Source organism: Bufo gargarizans, chromosome 9, assembly GCF_014858855.1.
Source record: "Bufo gargarizans isolate SCDJY-AF-19 chromosome 9, ASM1485885v1, whole genome shotgun sequence".
Classification (NCBI taxonomy): domain Eukaryota; kingdom Metazoa; phylum Chordata; class Amphibia; order Anura; family Bufonidae; genus Bufo; species Bufo gargarizans.
The window spans coordinates 146,667,159-146,689,350 of record NC_058088.1 but is presented as its reverse complement, the minus strand read 5'-3'; the positions used below and the strand labels follow the sequence as shown (position 1 = coordinate 146,689,350).

General features: G+C 45.3%; 1 protein-coding gene across 1 annotated transcript in view; it reads right to left on the bottom strand.

The window, feature by feature from the left end:
* Window positions 1–2,575: 2,575 nt before the first annotated feature.
* The window catches only part of PRPS1 (phosphoribosyl pyrophosphate synthetase 1), a 29,787-nt gene continuing 10,170 nt past the window's right edge, over window positions 2,576–22,192 (bottom strand). Inside the window, exons 4-7 of the mRNA XM_044305874.1 lie at window positions 20,552–20,676; window positions 19,179–19,352; window positions 17,498–17,657; window positions 2,576–3,321 (exon numbers count right to left, since the gene is read on the bottom strand). Of these exons, the coding sequence (XP_044161809.1) occupies window positions 3,229–3,321; window positions 17,498–17,657; window positions 19,179–19,352; window positions 20,552–20,676 (552 nt within the window). The 3' untranslated portion in view covers window positions 2,576–3,228. The remainder of the gene's footprint in view (window positions 3,322–17,497; window positions 17,658–19,178; window positions 19,353–20,551; window positions 20,677–22,192) is intronic.

Here is a 22,192-nt window from a genome sequence, read left to right as displayed (position 1 = left end):
ATACAAAGTTGGCATTTGACCAAGATATTTCTCTCACCCAGCATGGGTATATGTAAAATGACACCCCAAAACACATTGCCCAACTTCTCCTGAGTACGGCGATACCAGACGTGTGACACTTTTTTGCAGCCTAGATGCGCAAAGCGTCCCAAATTCCTTTTAGGAGGGCATTTTTAGACATTTGGATCCCAGACTTCTTCTCACGCTTTCGGTCCCCTAAAAAGCCAGGGCAGTATAAATACCCCACATGTGACCCCATTTTGGAAAGAAGACATCCCATGGTATTCAATGAGGGGCATGGCGAGTTCATAGAATTATTTTCTTTTTTTTTTGGCACAAGTTAGCGGAAATTGATATTTTTTTTGTATTTTCTCACAAAGTCTCCCTTTCCGCTAACTTGGGACAAAAATTTCAATCTTTCATGGACTCAATATGCCCCTCATGGAATACCTTGGGGTGTCTTCTTTCCAAAATGGGGTCACATGTGGGGTATTTATACTGCCCTGGCATTTTAGGGGCCCTAAAGCGTGAGAAGTCTGGAATATAAATGTCCAAAAATTTTTACGCATTTGGATTCCGTGAGGGGTATGGTGAGTTCATGTGAGATTTAATTTTTTGACACAAGTTAGTGGAATATGAAACTTTGTAAGAAAAAACAAAAACAAAAAAATGTCCGCTAACTTGGGCCAAAAAAAAAAAATGTCTGAATGGAGCCTTACAGGGGGTGATCAATGACAAGGGGGTGATCAGGGAGTCTATATGGGGTGATCACCACCCTGTCATTGTTCACCCCCCTGTAAGGCTTCATTCAGACGTCCGTATGCGTTTTGCGGATCCGATCCATGCATCCGTAAAAATCATACGGACGTCTGAATGGAGCCTTACAGGGGGGTGATCAGGGAATCTATATGGGTGATCACCTGCCTGTCATTGATCACCCCCCTGTAAGGCTCCATTCAGACGTCCGTATGTGTTTTGCGGATCCGTAAAAATCATACGGACGTCTGAACGGAGCCTGACAGGGGGGGTGATCAGGGAGTCTATATGGGGTGATCAGGGGTTCATAAGGGGTTAATAAGTGACGGGGGGGGGGGGGGGGGGGGTGTAGTGTAGTGTTTTGTGGTACTTTACTGAGCTGCCTGTGTCCTCTGGTGGTCGATCCAAACAAAAGGGACCACCAGAGGACCAGGTAGCAGGTATATTAGATGCGGTTATCAAAACAGCGTCTAATATACCTGTTAGGGGTTAAAAAAAAAAATCACATCTCCAGCCTGCCAGCGAGCGATCGCCGCTGGCAGGCTGGAGATCCACTCGCTTACCTTCAGTTCCTGTGAATGCGCGCGTTCACAGGAAATCTCGTCTCTCGCGAGATGACGTGTATATGCGTCACTCTGCGCAGGGCTGCCGCCTCCAGACCGCACATCTGCGTTAGGCGGTCCGGAGGCGGATTGCTGGATCCGACGTTTAGCTTTTTCTGAATGGTTACCATGGCTGCCGGGACGCTAAAGTCCTGGCAGCCATGGTAAAGTGTAGTGGGGAGCGGGGAAGCAGCATACTTACCGTCCGTGCGGCTCCCGGGGCGCTCCAGAGTGACGTCAGGGCGCCCCACGCGCATGGATGACGTGATAACATGGCACGTCATCCATGCACATGGGGCGCTCTGATGTCATTCTGGAGCGCCCCGGGAGCCGCACGGACTGTAAGTATACTGCTCCCCCGCTCCCCACTACTACTATGGCAACCAGGACTTTAATAGCGTCCTGGCTGCCATAGTAACACTGAACGCATTTTGAAGACGGATCCGTCTTCAAATGCTTTGAGTTCACTTGCGTTTTTCCGGATCCGGCTTGTAATTCCGGCAAGTGGAGTACACGCCGGATCCGGACAACGCAAGTGTGAAAGAGCCCTTAGTTCATTTTTACAAAAAAGTGATGTTTTGGACACTGGCAGAAGACAACTTGGACCGTTTGGGTGTCACCATTCACCAAGGCAACACTAGAAGCTGTGTAAGAAAGCAGATACTGGGCAAGTTCTGGCCACTGTTCTAGTCAGCCTACCCAAAAGTTCATGTGTTTTTCAGTCAAATCAGCAGGAAGCAATTTCTGGTGTGCAGAAATATCAACTTTCAAATAATAGCCGCCTCTTTATTCTAGATGCAATATTCTGAAAGCAGAATAAAAAGTTTACTTGTTCCGCTGGTGTGTATAAAGGAGAGTAAAGCTGCGACACAAAAAAAGGAGAGCATGTTACTGTCCCACTGCACATGTATAACCATGTGCATGAAGCAGAATTCCTGTGTCTACACATTTTTTCTACTTTCATAGGCAATGTACTGGTAAAAGGATAGTTTCTGCGGTGCAATTATGCCATTAAAAAGGACAAGAGCCATGTTGGATACATATGATTTGATGCTTTCTAGTGTAGGCAACCTTTTTTGAAACTCATTTTTGCTCATTTATTCAAACCATTCCCACCAAATGGAAGAACTGTCTTCTACAGTTAAGACCCCCCCCCCCCCAAAAAAAAAAGGATTTGTGATGTTAGTCTAATGTGTACAAATGGACTAACACAATGATTTAATATTTCACTGTTTAATCCACATAAGAAATGTATACAGCCAAAAAAACTGGACTTTAGTTAAAAAAAAAAAAAAAGAAAGTGATGTAATACAGCAGCATTCAGTGATCCTTCATCACTTACAGGGCCTAGTAAACCATAATATACCTCATCCCCTCCCACAGGATGTTGGTTGGCTTGTCTTGAGAAGCATTTCGCCGCTCAATAAGAGAAAATAAATGACATCTTGATAGCATCCAGGTCATACGTCACCAGTGGCAGACCTGAAAGCTTTCTTTATTATAAAAAAAAAAAAAAAAAAAAAAAAAAAAAAACACACCACAGAAACAAACCAGCAAAAATAGGGTAAAGAAAACCAAACAGTCGTCTTTCTGTCTTCATTCACAAAGTGGCAATTTGTAACAAAGTTCTTCATTAAAATACACAAATAAAATTAAAAGGATGGACTCTTCGTGCCTTCCAATGAAATACAGCTACAGTCGGCAAGTGGGCCTCTTCCAGCAGAATGAATACCATTCCCGTTTCTTTCACAAGATGGAAACGTTGCAAATTAGGAATGGTAAATGATGAAATTATCAGCCGATTACATTGTGCCCCTATTAGATGTACTTAAGGGACCAGAGAGAAGGAAAACATCAGCTAGTGAGGGTGCTATAAAGGAACATGGCTGAACAGGTAAGAGACCGACTCTCCATTGTGTGTCCGGCGAATTGCTTCAGCCAAGATCATAGAGATGTCTATGACCTGTTGAGAAGGTGGTAAACAAGGAGAATAGTCAGGTATACAGATATTTCATAGGACTGCACAACACAGATGAGAAAAAAAAAACAAGGTCTGGACCACAAATTACTGCAATATATTCTGTTTCTGCACTAACACAAGCTCATGTGAAGCCACAGCCCATGTACCTTCAAACAAGAAAAGCCATGTGACAGATTAATGTGACTCCGCTGGCCTATTTGCAGCAAAGACCCATTCAAGTGAATGGATCAGAGGTGCAATACAATATAAGCACTGTTGCTTGGTATTCTGTGAGGAGGCCACTACGCTGACCGGAGCACCACTGCCTCTTCATACAGCTCATCGGTGGGGGTGCTGGGAGTCGGACCACCACTAATCTTATATTGATGAACTACTCTAAAGATAATTTTGTGGTACAATAGCCAACGGTATATAAGAACACACTGAGCCACAAAGACAGACATGCACTATGAAATAAAAAAGCACCAATGTTATTATTGAAGATGTTGTCTCAAGACGCATTACCAGCATCAACCCTATTAAACCAGGCAAACTGCCTTTTACAGTTGATCCTGCCGATTAAAAGGATACCTGGATGGCAAAAATCATCGCATAAGGAATTAAATGCAGTTATCTCTGGAACAGCACAGTGGATTCTCACCATCTAGTTATAATTTAAATTGAAGGATCAACTAACAAACAGTATGTCTGGTTTAATAGTGTTGATCCTGCTGATAAGTCGTTTTAATATTGGGTTCCCTTTGATATAAGTAGTGGGAGGTAAGGTGACAGATATGTTTCGATTCAGAAACAGATCCAAAATGGTTGCCAATGACTTTATATTGAGGCTGCAGAACCGAATAGTGCAGACTATAGTATTCTGCCCATTAGGGGGCAACAAAAACCTGCTGAAAAGTGGTATTTACTCTTTATAAAAACCTGCTCCACCACCTAGTTAAAAAGTTAAATAGTAAAGGGCATCTGTCAGTAGGTTTGACCATGTTAAACTGCTGGACTCACAGTTCAGACAGAAACCAGTCTGTGGGTATAATATTATGACAGGTGGTATATATAATTATTAGCAGTCACAGACTACCACCCCTAAAACATGGCCTTTATTATAGATCATTAAAAATAAAAACAAATAACCCTAGTGATAAAGAAAACAATGAAAAAACATATATATTGATTTAAAATGAGAATCCTGTGCACATGGGGACACTGATAGGCAGATGCAGGCCAAATATCCTATCCTATAGGCGCTGACCCTCAAACTGGCCCCAAACTCTATAATGCCCTGCCTAAGCACGGAATGACTGCCCCGATAGGGGTGATCCTGTATCAGGATCCTCCTGAGCGCCCTAGGATGGCCCCATTATTTTACAACTATGTATGGGTGAAACGCATCGGGATCATGACATGATAACACGGCATGTTTTTGCTATAATATCAACTTTACAGCTATATATATATATATAATCGGGATAGGTTTACGGTAGTGATACTTACAGTACAGACCAAAAGTTTGGACACACCTTCTCATTCAACGAGTTCTTTATTTTCATGACTATGAAAATTGTAGATTCACACTGAAGGCATCAAAACTATGAATTAACACATGTCGAATTATATACATAACAAAAAAGTGAGAAACAACTGAAAATGTCATATTCTAGGTTCTTCAAAGTAGCCACCTTTTGCTTTGATTACTGCTTTGCACACTCTTGGCATTCTCTTGATGAGCTTCAAGAGGTAGTCACCTGAAATGGTCTTCCAACTGTCTTGAAGAAGGAGTTCCCAGAGATGCTTAGCACTTGTTGGCCCTTTTGCCTTCACTCTGCGGTCCAGCTCACCCCAAACCATTTCGATTGGGTTCAGGTCCGGTGACTGGAGGCCAGGTCATCTGGCGCAGCACCCCATCATTCTCCTTCATGGTCAAATAGCCCTTACACAGCCTGGAGGTGTGTTTGGGGTCATTGTCCTGTTGAAAAATAAATGATGGTCCAACTAAACGCAAACCGGATTGAATAGCATGCCGCTGCAAGATGCTGTGGTAGCCATGCTGGTTCAGTATGCCTTCAATTTTGAATAAATCCCCAACAAAGCACCCCCACACCATCACACCTCCTCCTCCATGCTTCACGGTGGGAACCAGGCATGTAGAGTCCATCCGTTCACCTTTTCTGCGTCGCACAAAGACACTGTGGTTGGAACCAAATATCTCAAATTTGGACTCATCAGACCAAAGCACAGATTTCCACTGGTCTAATGTCAATTCCTTGTGTTCTTTAGCCCAAACAAGTCTCTCCTGCTTGTTGCCTGTCCTTAGCAGTGGTTTCCTAGCAGATATTCTACCATGAAGGCCTGATTCACACTGTCTCCTCTTAACAGTTGTTCTAGAGATGTGTTGCTGCTGCTAGAACTCTGTGTGGCATTGAGCTGGTCTCTAATCTGAGCTGCTGTTAACCTGCGATTTCTGAGGCTGGTGACTCAGATGAACTTATCCTCCACAGCAGAGGTAACTCTTGGTCTTTCTTTCCTGGGGCGGTCCGCATGCGAGCCAGTTTCTTTGTAGTGCTTGATGGTTTTTGTGACTGCACTTGGGGACACTTTCAAAGTTTTCCCAATTGTTCGGACTGACTGACCTTCATTTCTTAAAGTAATGATGGCCACTCGTTTTTCTTTACTTAGAATTTGTATTATGGCAAGAAAAAAGCAGCTAACAGTCTATTCAGTAGGACTATCAGCTGTGTATCCACCTGACTTCACAACGCAACTGATGGTCCCAACCCCATTTATAAAGGCAAGAAATCCCACTTATTAAACCTGACAGTGCACACCTGTGAAGTGAAAACCATTTCAGGTGACTACCTCTTGAAGGCCATCAAGAAAATGCCAAGAGTGCGCAAAGCAGTAATCAAAGCAAAAGGTGGCTACTTTGAAGAACCTAAAATATGACATTTTCAGTTTTCACACTTTTGTTATGTATATAATTCCACGTGTTAATTCATAGTCTTGATGCCTTCAGTGTGAATCTACAATTTTCATAGTCATGAAAATAAAGAACTCTTTCAATGAGAAGGTGTGTCCAAACTTTTGGTCTGTACTGTATGTATTTTATCAATTTATTATTTTCTCTCTCTTAGATATAGAATATATATATATATATATATATATATATATATATATATATATATATATATATATATACACACACACACATATACACACACACACACACACACACACACACACACACACACTCAACAGCAGCACAGGAAAAAAATATATAAATAAAAGAGTAGTCAGGGTGCAAGTCCTCTGAAAAAGGTGGACAATCTTTTCTCCAATTTAGTATATCCAAACAATAGGCAGCACTCCAACCCATTATACAGTCCTGATCAAAAGTTTAAGACCACTTGAAAAATGGCAAAAAAAAAATCCTATTTAGCATGGCTGGATCTGAACAAGGTTCCAAGTAAAACTTCAATATGCAACAAGAAGAAATGGGAGTGAGACAAAAAATTTTGAGCATTTAATTTAATAAAAACGAATAAAACTGAAACAGGCTGTTTTTCAGCTGATCAAAAGTTTAGGACCACACCTCCCAAAAAAAATATATAAAAAAAATAACCCCCCCCCCCCCCAAAAGCAGAAATCCAACTTCCAAACGAACTGAGTAATGAGTAGCTCCGCCGTTATTGTTTATCACTTCCAAAATTCGTTACGGCATACTTGATGCAAGCGTTTCCATGAGGTGAGTGGGAACATTTCTCCAAGTGGTGAAGACGGCCGCCCGAAGGCCATCTACTGTCTGAAACTGTTGTCCATTTTTGTAAACTTCCCTTGCCATCCATCCCCAAAGGTTCTCAATTCGATTTAGATCAGGGGGAACACACAGGATGGGCCAAAAGAGTGATGCTATTCTTCTGGAAGAAGTCCCTTGTCCTGCGGGCATTGTGTACTGTAGCGTTGTCCTGTTGAAAAACCCAGTCGTTACCAAACACGAGGGCCCTCAGTCATGAGGAATGCTCTCTGCAACATCTGGACATAGCCAACGGCCATTTGACGCCCATGCACTTCCTGAAGCTTCATTGTTCCACTGAAGGAAAAAACACCCCAGACCATTATAGCGCCCCTCCACTGTGGCGCGTAGAAAACATCTCAGGTGGGATCTGCTTGTCATGCCAGTAACATTGGAAACCTTCAGGGTTAAATTTTTTCTCAGAGAATAAAACTTTCTTTCACCTTTTAAATGTCCCATGTTTGGTGCTCTCTTGCAAAGTCCAAACGAGCAGTTCTGTGGTGTTCAAGGTCTTTGAAGACGTTTTTTGTTTTTGAAGCCCTTCAGTCTCAGATGCCGTCTGATGGTTATGGGGCTTCAGTCAGCACCAGTAAGGGCCTTAATTTGGGTCGAGGATCGTCCACTGTCTTGACGGACAGCCAACTGGATCCTCCGGCTCAGTGCTGATTAAATTTTTTGGGTCTTCCACTTTACTTTTTTGTTCCATAACCCTCAGGATCATTTAAGAATTTAAGAAATTTCAAATGACTGTCTTACTGCTTCTTACCTCAGCAGCGATGGTGCACTGTGAGGGACCCTGCTTATGCAGTTCAACAAGCCGACCATGTTCAAAAAGGGAGAGTTTATTAGCCTTTGCCATCACAACATGTGTCTACCTGACAGAAAATGACAATGAATCCACATCTTTGCACAGATTTGGCCTTTTAACCCCTTAGGGACACAGCCTTATTTCCCCTTAAGGACCAGGGCATTTTTTTGCAAATCTGACCAGTGTCACTTTAAGTGCTGATAACTTTAAAACCCTTTGACTTATCCAGGCCATTCTGAGATTGTTTTTTCGTCACATATTGTACTTCATGACTGTTAAAATGAAGTCAAAAAAATTATTTTTTGCGTAAAAAAAAAAAAAAAATTGACCAAAAATTGGGAAAAACTTGCAAATTTCAAAGTTTCTCTACTTCTGTAATGCATAGTAATACCCAAAAAAATTGTGATGACTTTAGATTCCCCATATGTCTACTTCATGTTTGAATTATTTGGGGAATGATCTTTTATTTTTTGGGGATGTTACAAGGCTTAGAAGTTTAGAAGCAAATCTTGAAAATTTTTCAGAAATTTACAAAAACCCAATTTTTAGGGACCACTACAGGTCTGAAGTCACTTTGCGAGGCTACATAATAGAAACCACCCAAAAATGACTCCTTTCTATAAACTACACCCCTCAAGGTATTCCAAACTTATTTTACAAACTTCGTTAACCCTTTATGGTGTTGCACAAGAGTTATCGGCAAATGGGGATGAAATTTGAGAATTTCATTTTTTTGCCTAATTTTCACAATTTTTTTCCACTAACAAAGCAAGGGTTAACAGCCAAACAAGACTATCTTTATTGCCCTGACTCTGCCGTTTACAGAAACACCCCATATGTGGCCGTAAAGTACTGTACGGCCACACAGCGGGGCGTAGAGTGAAAGGTGCGCCGTATGGTTTTTGGAAGAAAGATTTTGCTGGACTGGTTTATTTACACCATGTCTCATTTGAAGCCCCCCTGATGGCACCCCTAGAGTAGAAACTCCATAAAAGTGACCCCATCTAAGAAACTACACCCCTCAAGGTATTCAAAACTGATTTTACAAACTTTGTTAACTCTTTTGGTGTTGCACAAGATTTAATGAAAAATAGATACAATTTCAAAATTGCACTTTTTTGTCAGATTTTCCATTTTATTATTTTTTTTCCAGTTACAAAGCAAGGGTTAACAGCTAAATAAAACTTATTTATGGCCCTGATTCTGTAGCTTACAGAAACACCCCATATGTGGTCGTAAACTGCTCTACGGGTACACGGCCGGGCGTAGAAGGAAAGGAATGCCATACGGTTTTTGGAAGGCAGATTTTGTTGGACAGGTTTTTTTTTTTTTGTTTTTTTTTTACACCAATGTCCCATTTGAAGCCCCCCCTGATGCACCCCTAGAGTAGAAACTCCAAAAAAGTGACCCCATTTTAGAAACTACGGGATAGGGTGGCAGTTTTGTTGGTACTAGTTTAGGGTTCATATGATTTTTGGTTGCTCTATATTACACTTTTTGTGCAGCCAGGTAACAAGAAATAGCTTTTTTGGCACAGTTTTTTTGTTTTTGTTTTTACAACATTCATCTGACAGGTTAGATCATGTGGTAATTTTATAGAGCAGGTTATCACGGACGCGGCGATACCTAATATATATACAATTTTTATTTATGTAAGTTTTACACAATGATTTCATTTTTAAAACAAAAAAAAAATGTTTTAGTGTCTCCATAGTCTAAGAGCCATAGTTTTTTCAGTTTTTGGGCGATTATCTTAAGTAGGGTCTCATTTTTTGCAGGATGAGATGTCGGTTTGATTGGCACTTTGGGGTGCATATGACTTTTTGATCGCTTGCTATTACACTTTGTGACGTAAGATGACCAAAAAAATGGCTTTTTTTTTTTTAACACCAGTTTTTTTTTACGGTGGTCATCTGAGGGGTTAGGTCATGTGATTTTTATATACTTTATTTATGTCAGTTTTACACAATGATTTCATTTTTGAAACAAAAAAAAAAATCATGTTTTAGTGTTTCCATAGTCTGAGAGCCATAGTTTTTTCAGTTTTTTGGCGATTATCTTGGGTAGGCCATGATTTTTGCGGGATGAGATGATGGTTTGATTGTTACAATTTTGGCGTACATGCGACTTTTTTGATCACTTTTATTACCTTGGGAAGTAAGGTGGGCAAAAAGGAGATTTTTGTATAACTTACCAGTTAAATCTCTTTCTCGCTCTTCCTTGGGGGACACAGACCTTGGGTATAGCTCAGCTCCCTAGGAGGCGTGACACTAAGTAAAACTGTTAAGCCCCTCCTCCATCAGCTATACCCTCAGCCTGGAGATAGAGGCTACCAGTTGCGTGTCCAAGTAGTGAAAGGATAACAACCAATAACGGAAACAACCAGCCAGCAACCCAACGGGGCGCCAGACCATAACCCTGTAACCAAACACAGAAGGGTGGGTGCTGTGTCCCCCAAGGAAGAGCGAGAAAGAGATTTAACTGGTAAGTTATACAAAAATCTCCTTTTCTCGCCCATTTTCCTTGGGGGACACAGACCTTGGGACGTTCAAGAGCAGTCCAAGAAGGGAGGGACCACAAACCCAAGGCGGAACACCACCAGAGCATCAGGAAACCGCTGCCTGCAAAACCAGGCGGCCCAAAGCAGCATCCGCTGATGCATGCGTATGCACCCTATAGAACTTTGTGAAAGTGTGCAGAGAGGACCAAGTGGCTGCTTTGCACAACTGTTCAGCCGAGGCCCGATGCCTCTGCGCCCAGGAAGCTCCGACTGCTCTGGTGGAATGAGCAGTGACGCCGAAAGGCGGAGGTCTGCCCTTGGCTCGATAAGCCTCAGACACCGCCAGTTTAATGAAACGGGCAATAGCCACCTTGGAGACCGCCAACCCTCTGCGCGAACCCTCCGGAACCACAAACAGGGAGTCCGTGCGCCGAAAGGACCCGGTGACCTCCAAGTAAATCCTCAACGCCCTGACCACATCCAGACGGTGCAGTTCCCGTTCTCTGGGGTGGGAAGGAGAGGGACAGAGCGACGGAAGGACGATGTCCTCATTGATGTGAAAGGCGGAGACCACCTTTGGCAGGAAAGTCGGGACAGGCCGAAGCACAACCTTATCCTGGTGGAAGATCAGGAAAGGTTCGGAGCAAGAAAGAGCCGCTAACTCCGACACCCGTCGGAGAGACGTGACGGCCACAAGAAAGATGACCTTGCAGGACAGAAGGCGAAGGGAGACCTCCCGTAAAGGCTCGAAGGGGGCTGATTGGAGCGCCGAGAGCACCACATTCAGGTCCCAGGAAGGAACTGGAGGGCGGTACGGCGGAACAGAGTGAGCCACCCCTTGTAAGAAGGTCTTAATTGGCCCTAGAGGGGCCAGGGGACGCTGGAGAAGAATAGACAGCGCCGAAATCTGACCCTTCAGAGAACTGAGGCACAGCCCCAGGTCCAGACCCGACTGGAGGAAGGACAGGATTGTGGGAAGAGAAAACCGGAGAGGTGGGATGCTCCGGGACTCACAGAACCCCAGATAGGACCTCCAAACCCGATAGTAGATCCTAGAGGATACGGGCTTACGAGCCCGGATCATGGTGCGGACTACGTCCGCGGAGAAACCCCGTCGCGTTAAGACGGCGGTCTCAATAGCCACGCCGTCAAACGTAGCGAGCCTAAATGCTCGTGGAAGATCGGTCCCTGAGAGAGAAGGTCTTCCCTGGAGGGCAGTGGCCACGGTGCGTCTGCCAACAGCAACATTAGGTCGGCGTACCAAGACCGGCGGGGCCAATCCGGGGCGATTAGAATCGCGGGGACGCCCTCTGCCGCGATCCTCCGAAGAACCCGTGGCAGGAGGGGAAAAGGAGGAAAGACGTACAGAAGGGAGAATTCGCGCCACGGAAGGACGAGCGCGTCGGCGCCGTATGCCTTCGGGTCCCGTGCCCTGGCCAGGTATAGGGGGACCTTGTGGTTGAATTTGGAGGCCATGAGGTCCACGTCGGGGCGACCCCAGCGAAGACAAAGGGCTTCGAACACCTCTGGGTGCAGGGACCATTCTCCCGGGTCGATGGTGGACCGGCTGAGGAAATCCGCCGCCCAGTTGTCCACCCCCGGGATGTAAATCGCAGATAAGGCCGGCACGTGCGTCTCCGCCCAGAGGAGAATGAGGGTCACCTCTTGCATCGCTGCGAGTGCCTCCCTGATGGTTTATGTATGCCACAGCCGTGGCATTGTCCGATTGGATCCGAACAGGGTGGCCCCTCAGCAGATGGGTCCAGTGTCTGAGGGACAGAAGAATCGCCCTCAGTTCCAGAATATTGATTGGAAGTCTGGACTCCGATAGAGACCAAACGCCCTGGACGGACCGGGGAGGGAAAACCCCCCCCCACCCCCGTAAGCTGGCATCTGTGGTAATCACCAGCCAGTTCAGTGGAAGGAAGGACTTCCCCCTTAGAGGGATATGCAACCACCAGCCGAGGGAAGCCCGAGCCAGGGGAGGCAGAAGAAAGGTCCTGTCCAGACTCCTCGGTGATTTGTCCCAGGCCGACAGAATTGCCCTCTGAAAGGTGCGGGATCGGAATTGTGCGAACGGCACCGCTTCGAAACAGGCAACCATCTTTCCTAACAACCGCATGCTGGATCTGAGGGAAGGGCGGTGATGACGGAGGAGACTGCGAACCGACCCGCGAAGGGCCAGACGCTTGTCCGACGGAAGGCGGACCTCCGCCAACTCTGTATCCAGGAGCATCCCCAGGAAGATCAGCCGTCTGGAGGGGGTAAGGGAAGATTTGGGGTGGTTGATAATCCAACCGAACCGCGTCAGGGTCTCCAGAGTGAGTTCCACACTGCGGGATGTCTGAGAGAAGGAGGGTGCCTTGACCAGGATGTCGTCCAAGTATGGGAGAAGAAAAACACTTCTTGAACGTAGAAGGGCCAAGACAGGGGCCAGGACCTTGGTGAACACTCGAGGAGCCGTCGCCAGACCAAAGGGAAGGGCGACGAATTGGAAGTGATCGTCCCCCACCGCGAAGCGCATGAAGCGGTGATGACATGGAGCAACCGGAACGTGGAGGTATGCATCCTGAATGTCGATTGAGGCCATGAAATCCCCTCTTTCCAGGGAGGCCACTGCGGACCTGAGAGACTCCATCCGGAATCTCTGCAGTCGGAGAAAACGGTTCAGGCGTTTTAGGTCCAAGATCGGACGCACTGAGCCTTCCTTCTTGGGAACCACAAAGAGGTTCGAGTAGAACCCCCTGAACCTTTCCGTCGGAGGCACGGGGGCGACGACACCCTTGTCCATTAGAGAGTGAATGGCCGCGAAGAAGGCGGCCACTCGTACGGGATCTCGCGGAGGACGGGATCGGAAGAAACGGTCCGGCGGAATGGACGCAAATTCGATTTTGTATCCGCAAGATACAATCTCGAGCGCCCATGCGTCTGAGATGTGGGCCCGCCATACGTTCCTGAATAGGAGAAGGCGGCCCCCCACCCGGGTGGGTGGGGGCGCACCTTCAGGCAGAGGGCTGCTGGCCTGTGGGAGCCCGTGCAGGCTGGGACTTGCGCCAGGTAGGTTGCGTCCGAAAAAACGGCTTCTTGCGTCTATCCTGGGCTGGGCCAGAGGAAGAAGAACTGGCCGCGGGTCTAGACCCGGTGGGCTTGCGAAAAGGACCGAAAACGGGACGAACCAGCGCGACCACGGGGGGCGCCCATTGGCCTGGACTGGGGGAGGTGAGTACTCTTCCCACCCGTGGCCTCTGATATAAGTTCGTCCAGACGGGTTCCGAACAGACGGGAACCCGTGAATGGTAGGCCGGCCAAAGAGCGTTTGGAAGCGGCGTCCGCCGCCCAAACCTTCAGCCAGAGTTCCCTCCTGACAGAAACTGCCAGGGCAGAGGAACGGGCAATGAGGGCACCCGCATCAAGGGAGGCCTCACAGACGAATTTTCCGGCCTGAACAATTAGTTGGGCTAAGGAACGGAGGTCCTGAACAGGGACGTCCGACCCTAACTCCCGTTCCAGTTGCAAACCCCATTCAGAGACCGCTTTGCCAACCCAGGCGGAGGCAAAGACCGGTCTAAGGGCCGAACCAGAGGCAGTAAATATGGCCTTGGAGAGGGATTCCGTACGACGGTCCTCAACAGACTGGAGGGAAGATCCGTCCTGTACAGGAATAGTAGTGCTTTTGGACAGGCGAGCCACGGGAGGATCAACCTTAGGCGAGGATGTCCACGTGGTCACAGAATCCGCTGGAAAGGGATAACAAATGTCCAGCTTTTTGGGTGTAATAAAGCGGACGTTAGGCCGAGTCCAAGCCTTGGATACCACAGAAGAAAAATCAGCGTGTATGGGAAAAACCTTGGAGGCCTGTTTGGGGCGGAGAAAGGACACGCCGGCCTGTTCAGAGCTGGGGGGGTCATCGTGTAGCTGAAAGGTATCACGGATGCTAGTGACAAGATGCCCCACCGCGGACGCCAATTTGGATGGAAGCTCTGAGTCCATGTCCACGTCCGAATCCGCCAGTTCTCCCTCAGAAAGCGTATCCCTCTGAGAGGATAGACTTGACTGAGCTCGCACGCATGGCGGAGAGAGCGAAGCATCTGGAGAAGATGTGCGCTCAACCCTTGAACGTTTCTGAGTATGCCGGGCCCTGGAAGATTCGCTGGGAGGCAGGGAACCAGTGGGGGCGGCAGAAACGGTAGTCCCAGCGGGTGCGACAGGGATTGTGGCAGCCTGCGGGAGAGGCGGTCTATCCACGAGACGGCCCACTACGTGTGTAAGGCTTTCCACCGCCTGAGACAGAGACCTAGCCCAGTCAGGGGGTTCAGAGGCACCGGGGGGCGCAGCGGGAAGTGGGCCCTGCACCGGGGCCTGACATGCAAGGCAATGCGGCTCAGATTGCCCACGCGGAAAAAGTTCCTTACAGGCGGTACAGGCATGGTACCAGGGTTTGGGGGCACCTGTGGGATCTGACATGCTGAAGTGTGGTTGTACTCTAATATAGAGACCACAAAGGGTTATAGCAGCTATGACCAGGAGGGTTAGGAGAGGGTTAACTGTCCTACCAGTGCCTCAGAAGAACGTCAGGAGATGGCCCAGATCAGCAGCAGCAGAGAAGCAGTGAACAGCAGTGAGCAGCAGAGAGCAGCAGAGAGAGCGCCCACAGAAGCCGAGCGATGTACACAGGAGGTTAGAGTCCCCCACCGTGTCCCAGCTTCCTGTCAGGAGTGAGGAAGCGCGGGAAACCTCAGCAGAAAGCGCGGGGAACAAGCTCCGCCCCCTCCAGCGCTTGAAATGTCTCCTGTGAAGGAGAACGTAGCTCCGCCCCCAAAATGACGCGCGCGTAAGCCCCGCCCCCTGCCGGGACCGCTAAGCCCCGCCCCCCGTTCTCGGCGGGAAGGGGGAGAGAGAGAAGAGAAAAATGGAGTCAGCCCCGAATGAGGGGGAGGGGAGAAAGATAGCAGCGTGGGGGGGGGAACGGCGTGGGGGTGCTGAGGATGCTGCTGTGCTGCATTGTCCTGCAGATGAGCGCTCAGAATGAGCGACCACGGGTGCCCCCCTTACCCAGAGGGGTAGATGCTGCAGATAGGGACGGGGTATGGGCTGGAATAGCCATCTCACCGTCCGACGTCTTCACCCTCAGTCCTTTCCAGCAGGGTCGCCCCTTCAGCCACTGGCACCGCAGTGGCAGGAAGCTGGAAGAGGGGCTTGGCGTGCGGGCGACCCCCTAGCTGGCGGGATGTAGGGGAGCCATTGCTGCCCAGATCCTCCTATTGCTTCTGTGGGGGAGGCAGCAGTGCAGATAAGTTTGCACTGGCGCAGCTCAACCCCGGGAGAGCAGAGAGGTCAATGCGTCTCTGGTATCCCTAGGAAAAAAATAAAATAACAAAATTAGTAGAAAAAGTAAAAATAACAAGGAGAAAACAGCCCTGCAGTAGCAGGGAGTGTCTTGCCTCCTTGGACACTAAGCTAAAACTGGTAGCCTCTATCTCCAGGCTGAGGGTATAGCTGATGGAGGAGGGGCTTAACAGTTTTACTTAGTGTCACGCCTCCTAGGGAGCTGAGCTATACCCAAGGTCTGTGTCCCCCAAGGAAAATGGGCGAGAAATATCTATTTCATCATAATTAGAATTTTTTATTTTTATGGCGTTCACCGTTTGGGGAAAGCAACATGACCGTTTTATAGATCAGGTAGTCAGGACCCCCCGTGCATTTAGCAGAGGTTGATTTGAGCAGGCATCTTGTTCCGATCACCGCCGGCCGGCAGTGATCGGAACAACATATGACGTATCGGTACGTCATGTGTCCTGAAGAGGTTAAAAGGCATGTGGTCCTAAACTTTTGATCAGCTTTAAAACAGCCCGTTTCAGTTTATTCGTTGTTTTCATTAAATTAAATGCTCAAAAAATGTTTTGTCTCACTCCCATTTCTTCTTGTTACATGTTGAAGCTCTACTTGGAACCTTGTTGAGATCCAGCCATGCTAAATATGATTTTTTGCCATTTTTCAAGTGGTCTCAAACTTTTGATCAGGACTGAGAGATTACACACACACACACACACACAATAATAAATATATATTACAGACACACACACAGAAAATAATAAATTGATGAAATACATAAGAGTCAAAGTTTGTATATCACTACCGTAAACCGATCCCGATTATAGATAGCTGTAAAGTTCTTATTATAGCAAAAACATGCAGTGTTTATCATGTCATCAATCCGATGCGTTTCACCCGTTGGGTAGATACCGGACCAGAATCAGGACTTAGATCTGAAAACACTTAAAGTAAACCAATAGGATATTTCCAGTTTATAGAACAAAACTGGAAATGGTAAGTCTCAAAAAAGAGTAAATGTCACGGTCCCTCCTGTGAGAGGTGAGAAGATCGAATAGACTTGCTGCACATGAGGCTGACAGGTCTCTGTTTTCCTCACCTTTACTCAGGTGTCGCTCGTCAATGATGAGGCTCTATTTAGATCCACCTCACACTGCTGACCATGCAGTTGATAGTTTCTGCTAGGAGTTGCTAGTGCTGGTTTGTCTTGGATCTCCCGCTTCTCCATTCATCTCTAAGCTAAGTACTTGTTGCCTTCGCTGTTTCCCATTATCTGGTGTGTGTTGTTTCTAGGCCTCAGGGAAACGCAGGTTTCTTCATTCTGGAAGAAACCAGCAGTCTCATCCCCTTCTACCTATCCTAGGGCTCGTCAGTTTTAGCAGGGCTTTAAGTATCCAGTGTATGAGTATTTCCACCATCAGGCTCTGCTCATACTGGCAGGAGTTAGGTTAAGACCTAGAAATTACTAGGCGGTCGCCATCCCTCTTCCTTAGCTTTTGAGGCCTAGATTGTTGTCTATTCGATGTGATGTGTATTTGATGTTTTCCCTTCCCCTTAACCTGTGACAATTCCCCATGCAACAACATTCTGGATAATCTATTCTTATATTGCACCATTCCTTTACAATTCCAACTAATGAATTTCCACCAGTCTGCAATAAATGTCCAACCAAGGAAAAATGTGGTTAATAGGATTGCTTTTTTTTTAATGAAATTCTACTGTTAGATATAAATACCTGAATTTTTGGACAATGTCTCATTTTTTCTTCTTGAGGTATAGTATTAGTCACCACCACAGCTTCAAAACATGCATTATTAATCCGAGAAATAGCAGGGCCAGAAAATATACCATGAGTTAAGATTGCATACACTTTGGTGGCTCCAGCAGATAAAAGTCTACAAGATAAGCAAGACAGTAAATTCTCACATTACTACAAACATGTAAAGCATATTAACAAAAATAATATTTTGTTTGAAGTGTGGATAGTTTTAAGCCCAGAGACAAAGCAATCTCAGTGTAAGTATAAATCATAATAATTTTAAGCACAGTATGTATGCAGCAATGTAATATCAACAGGAGTGATCGGATATATATTTTTTAATTCCCCAAAACTAATTAAAAGAGGTTCTCTGGGATTTTGATGGCCTATCTCCAAGAAAGGTTATTAATATCAGATCAGCAGGGGTCCGAGTCTAGGCCCCCCTGCCAATTAGCTGTCTGAAGAGGCTGTACAGTTCTGTGATGACGCCATAAATCGGTGACGCTGGCTAGGCACAGCTCAGCCCCATACATATGGTCTGCTTGTCACTTGAATCTCTGTGGCTATATTAGCCAGGCTTTTGCCATTAGTATACTGTTCATACACTTGAGGTTTTTGTATTGTTTTTTACCCTACACCTTTCCTTATGAACTGTTCTAGTACCGCCCCCCGTTTCATTAGCTCGTCCCAGCTTACCACCTGCATCATCGTCACCTCCTATAATGCAAGTACCCTAATCCTAGCTTAAACACCATTCACTTCAATGGGCCAGCTCCTTCCTATTCAAGCAAAGTCCTACATGCGCTGCTTTCTCTTCAAACAGCTGATTGGCGGGGTTGTCCGCAGTCTGCCCTTCGCTAATCTAATATTTATGATCTATCCTGAAGATGGTGCATCTATAAAAAGTGGACAATCAATGTTTTGTTGCACAAACTTTTGAGCAATCACAAGATTTCTGTAACTCTCAAAAAGATATACACTCCAAAATGGTATCAATAAAACCTAGATCATCCCCCCCAAAAAAAAAAAAAAAAAAAAAAAAAAAAAAAAAAAAAGCCCCCACACAACTCAGTAGACAACTCTAAAAATCATGGGGGCATAATATGGCGATTTAGAAAAAATGTAATTTATATTTTCAGTATTCAACATCTAAAACCTAAACATATTTAGTTTCTTTGTAATCATAATGACCCAGAGAATGAAGGGAACAGGAAAATAATAAAGTAAAAGGGAACCCGGGTCGCTCATCCCTCGTCTCCTTAGCAACCATGGGTGAAAAATCACATCCGCACTCGCTTGCGGATGCTATGTGATTTTCACACAGCCCCATTAATTTTTATGGGGCCTGCATTGCATGAAAAACGCAGAATATAGAACAGGCTGCGATTTTCACTCAACGCACAAGTGATGCGTGAAAAACATCGCTCATGTACACAGTCCCAATGAAATGAAAGTGTCAGGATTCAGTGCGGGAGCTATGCGTTCACCGCGTTGCACCCGCGTGGAAACCTGGAAAGGGGCCTAAACGTTAAACACTGGTGTTCTGCATAGCAGAAATTAAATTACAATGTTTGTTGATGCAGTAACGGCATCAGAAGCATTAAGGCTGGAGCTGCAGAGCAACATTTGTTCCATACGAATATACTAGGCCACTCACTTGTCTGCCGCATGACAGATGGTTCCACAGGTGTCTGCCATGTCATCAACAAGAATTGCCACTTTATCTTTAACATCACCCACAAGAACCATGCGGTCAACTTCATTGGCTTTTTTCCTTTCCTTGTGAATTAAAGCAAAGTCAACATTCAGTCGGTCAGCAATTGATGTAACTCTAGATGGAAAAGGAAAAAAAATAAAATACAGTAACCGATTACCCACAAGTGAATTAGAGCACAAATGTGTAATTTTTACAATTTTAAGATCTACCACACCAAATCAGACACATACACTGTACCACAATTCATTACAAGTATATCCTTTACAAACATTAAAATATCAATAGCGGCAGTAATCATGTAATACTAGAACTACACAGGACATGTAACACTTCTAATCACAATTAGTGACGAGCGAATAGACTTCGGATGAAACATCTGAAGTCAATTAGCATAAAACTTCGTTCTAATACTGTATGGAGCAGGAGCTTCGCAAAGTCGCAATAACTTAATAAATGAATTTGTACTGTAATAAACCATTTCCCGAACTCTGGTTCGGTTCCAAGTGGCACCTTGCAATAACTTCGGCTCAATGGAGCCAATACATTCTAATACTGTACAAAGCTCCTGCTCCGTACAGTATTAGAACTAAGTTTTATGTGAATCACCTTCGAGTGTTTCATCCGAAGTTGATACACTCTCCCCTAATAACAATGTATAGGTTCCCTTCAGCAGTAGCATGGTGTAGGCCAAAATCCCACACCTCAAGTAATATGGCTATATTAACGTACTGCAGAAAACATGTATGAAAGCAAAAACACATAAGGGAATATAGTGTAAATATCTTCATCCAGACCAGTGTAGTTCAGGCCCCGACACGTGTTTTAATGTTATTTCTAGAGAATTATGGTACTGTGTATATGTCTTATTTGGTGTGGTAGATTTATTTGAATATACAGTTTGGACTCTTATGGAGCCATTTTGTATACTGGTGTAATTTTAAGATATAGTGATGTCAGGTATTACTATTAAATTTAAAAGGGTTTTCTAGGATTTTTATACTGATGACCTATCTGCTGAATTCGTACTCCCTGGAGAATAAAGAGCACAGCTCATTTTTTATCGCATAGGTAATGCCGTTAAAAAGCCTGTAAAACCGTGGTGGAATTAGGTACTTTTTCCCCAATTCCACCCTATTTAGATTTTTTTTTCCTGCTTACAACTACATCTAATGCAATATAAAATGGTGGCATTAGAAAGTACAACTTGCCTTGCAAAAAACAAACAAAAAACACACTAACTCCATACAAATGTTGCCCATGGTGAGATGCAAAATAACAGTACTAAGCCAATATGATATTATTCTTTATCTCACCTCTTGGCACCACCAGCATCTGGTGACACTATGGTACAGGTTTTCCATTCAGCGATGTTTTCTCGAATCCATTTCATAACAGCAGGTTCAGCATATAAATTATCCACAGGAATATCAAAGAAACCCTGTGACAGATAAGTATTTAATTAACACCTTCTGAGTGGGGCCAACATTAAATAGATGAAATATTCACATGCAAAGCCGGGTCCTTCTGCTAGTATTATATATAGAAAGGAAATGAATGGGCACTCTTATACCTGGACACACAGACTCAATGTAGATGCATGTATCAGAGGTAACTGGAAATGTAAAATATATGATAAAAATAGATATCCGTACAGATATCTGCAAATGTATGAAGCAATATCTCAAAGGCAAGATGTCATTTATAAAATTGGCAGTACTGCGAATATTCAAAAGAAATAGGTTCAAGACTAATAAAATGGCTGCTGGGATACAGGTTTTGCAATCCAGGCAGAGTTCATTCCAATCTCAGGCAAAATCAAATGGATAGGTCATCCTATATTGCAAAGAAATGTGTAAAAAAAAAAAAAAAAAAAAAAAAAAAAAAAAAATCGGGTGAATTATAGGTAAAGTAGTCCAAGTCTGTGTGGGAAAAATGTCAAAAAAAGATGGTGGAAGCGGTCATTAGCATTTGCACTATATGCTCTGGCAAGGGAGCAGGGAGCCACAAGAAATCAACCTGCTCCATTTATGACTAAAAGGGGTTGTTTACCCAGGGGATGTTTTCTATAGACCCACCAGCAGAGGTCACAATAACGCCTGTACAAGTGTCAGACGCCTTTTGACTCCCTGGAAAGAGCACTAAGGTGTACCAATACGCCTTAGACTTTCCCCTAAAATTCATCAGGGCAGGGTGCTCTGAATGGCACAGGCAGCGCAGCGATGCTGCCTGCAAAAACCCAGCTCCTTACAGCAAGGAGCTTTGTTACTGGTTAGTATGGGCGGGCTGCCAAAGTGATAGTGCCCTGCAGGAGGGGAAGCTGGCGGGAGTCGTAGTAAGGAGTGCCAGACACGCTGCCCAAGGACCCCGGAATATATGGCGGTGGTGGAGCTGAAGACTACAGCCCCGACATCAAGATGGACCTGCATAACAGTGACTGTAGCAGAGTGTCATGTATCAATGTGTGTGATCACCACACGCCGATATGTAGTGAAGGCAGGCTTATATGGCCAAGTGATGACGACACACTGTACATTGGACTGGACTTTATCACTTCGCTATAGTGGGAGTAACTACCAGGATGCATAACAAAGCTTCTACAAGGCCCAGCTCCACAACACAGGTTAGGAGCAGTTTGTGAGGACTACGGATTAAGAAAACGGTGCGTTAAGATTGAATGGCCCTATTCTTATGGAACCCCAAGGCTAACCTTCTGTATGGAGTATACCTCTTTTCTTGCATCATCCCTGTACTATCACATGTGCACTACATCTGCATGCAACATACAATTTTGCATGTTTTTTTTCCTGCCCTTTTGCATTTTCTGTGCTATAACGTCTCCGAGTAGATTGCTGCTGTGTGTTGTCTCCTAGGAGTGCTTTTTTCGTGCCCATTATTCTAATATTGCGGCATCTTTTGTGTACATCCCACATGTGTAAAAGAAAGAAGTGGGGAAG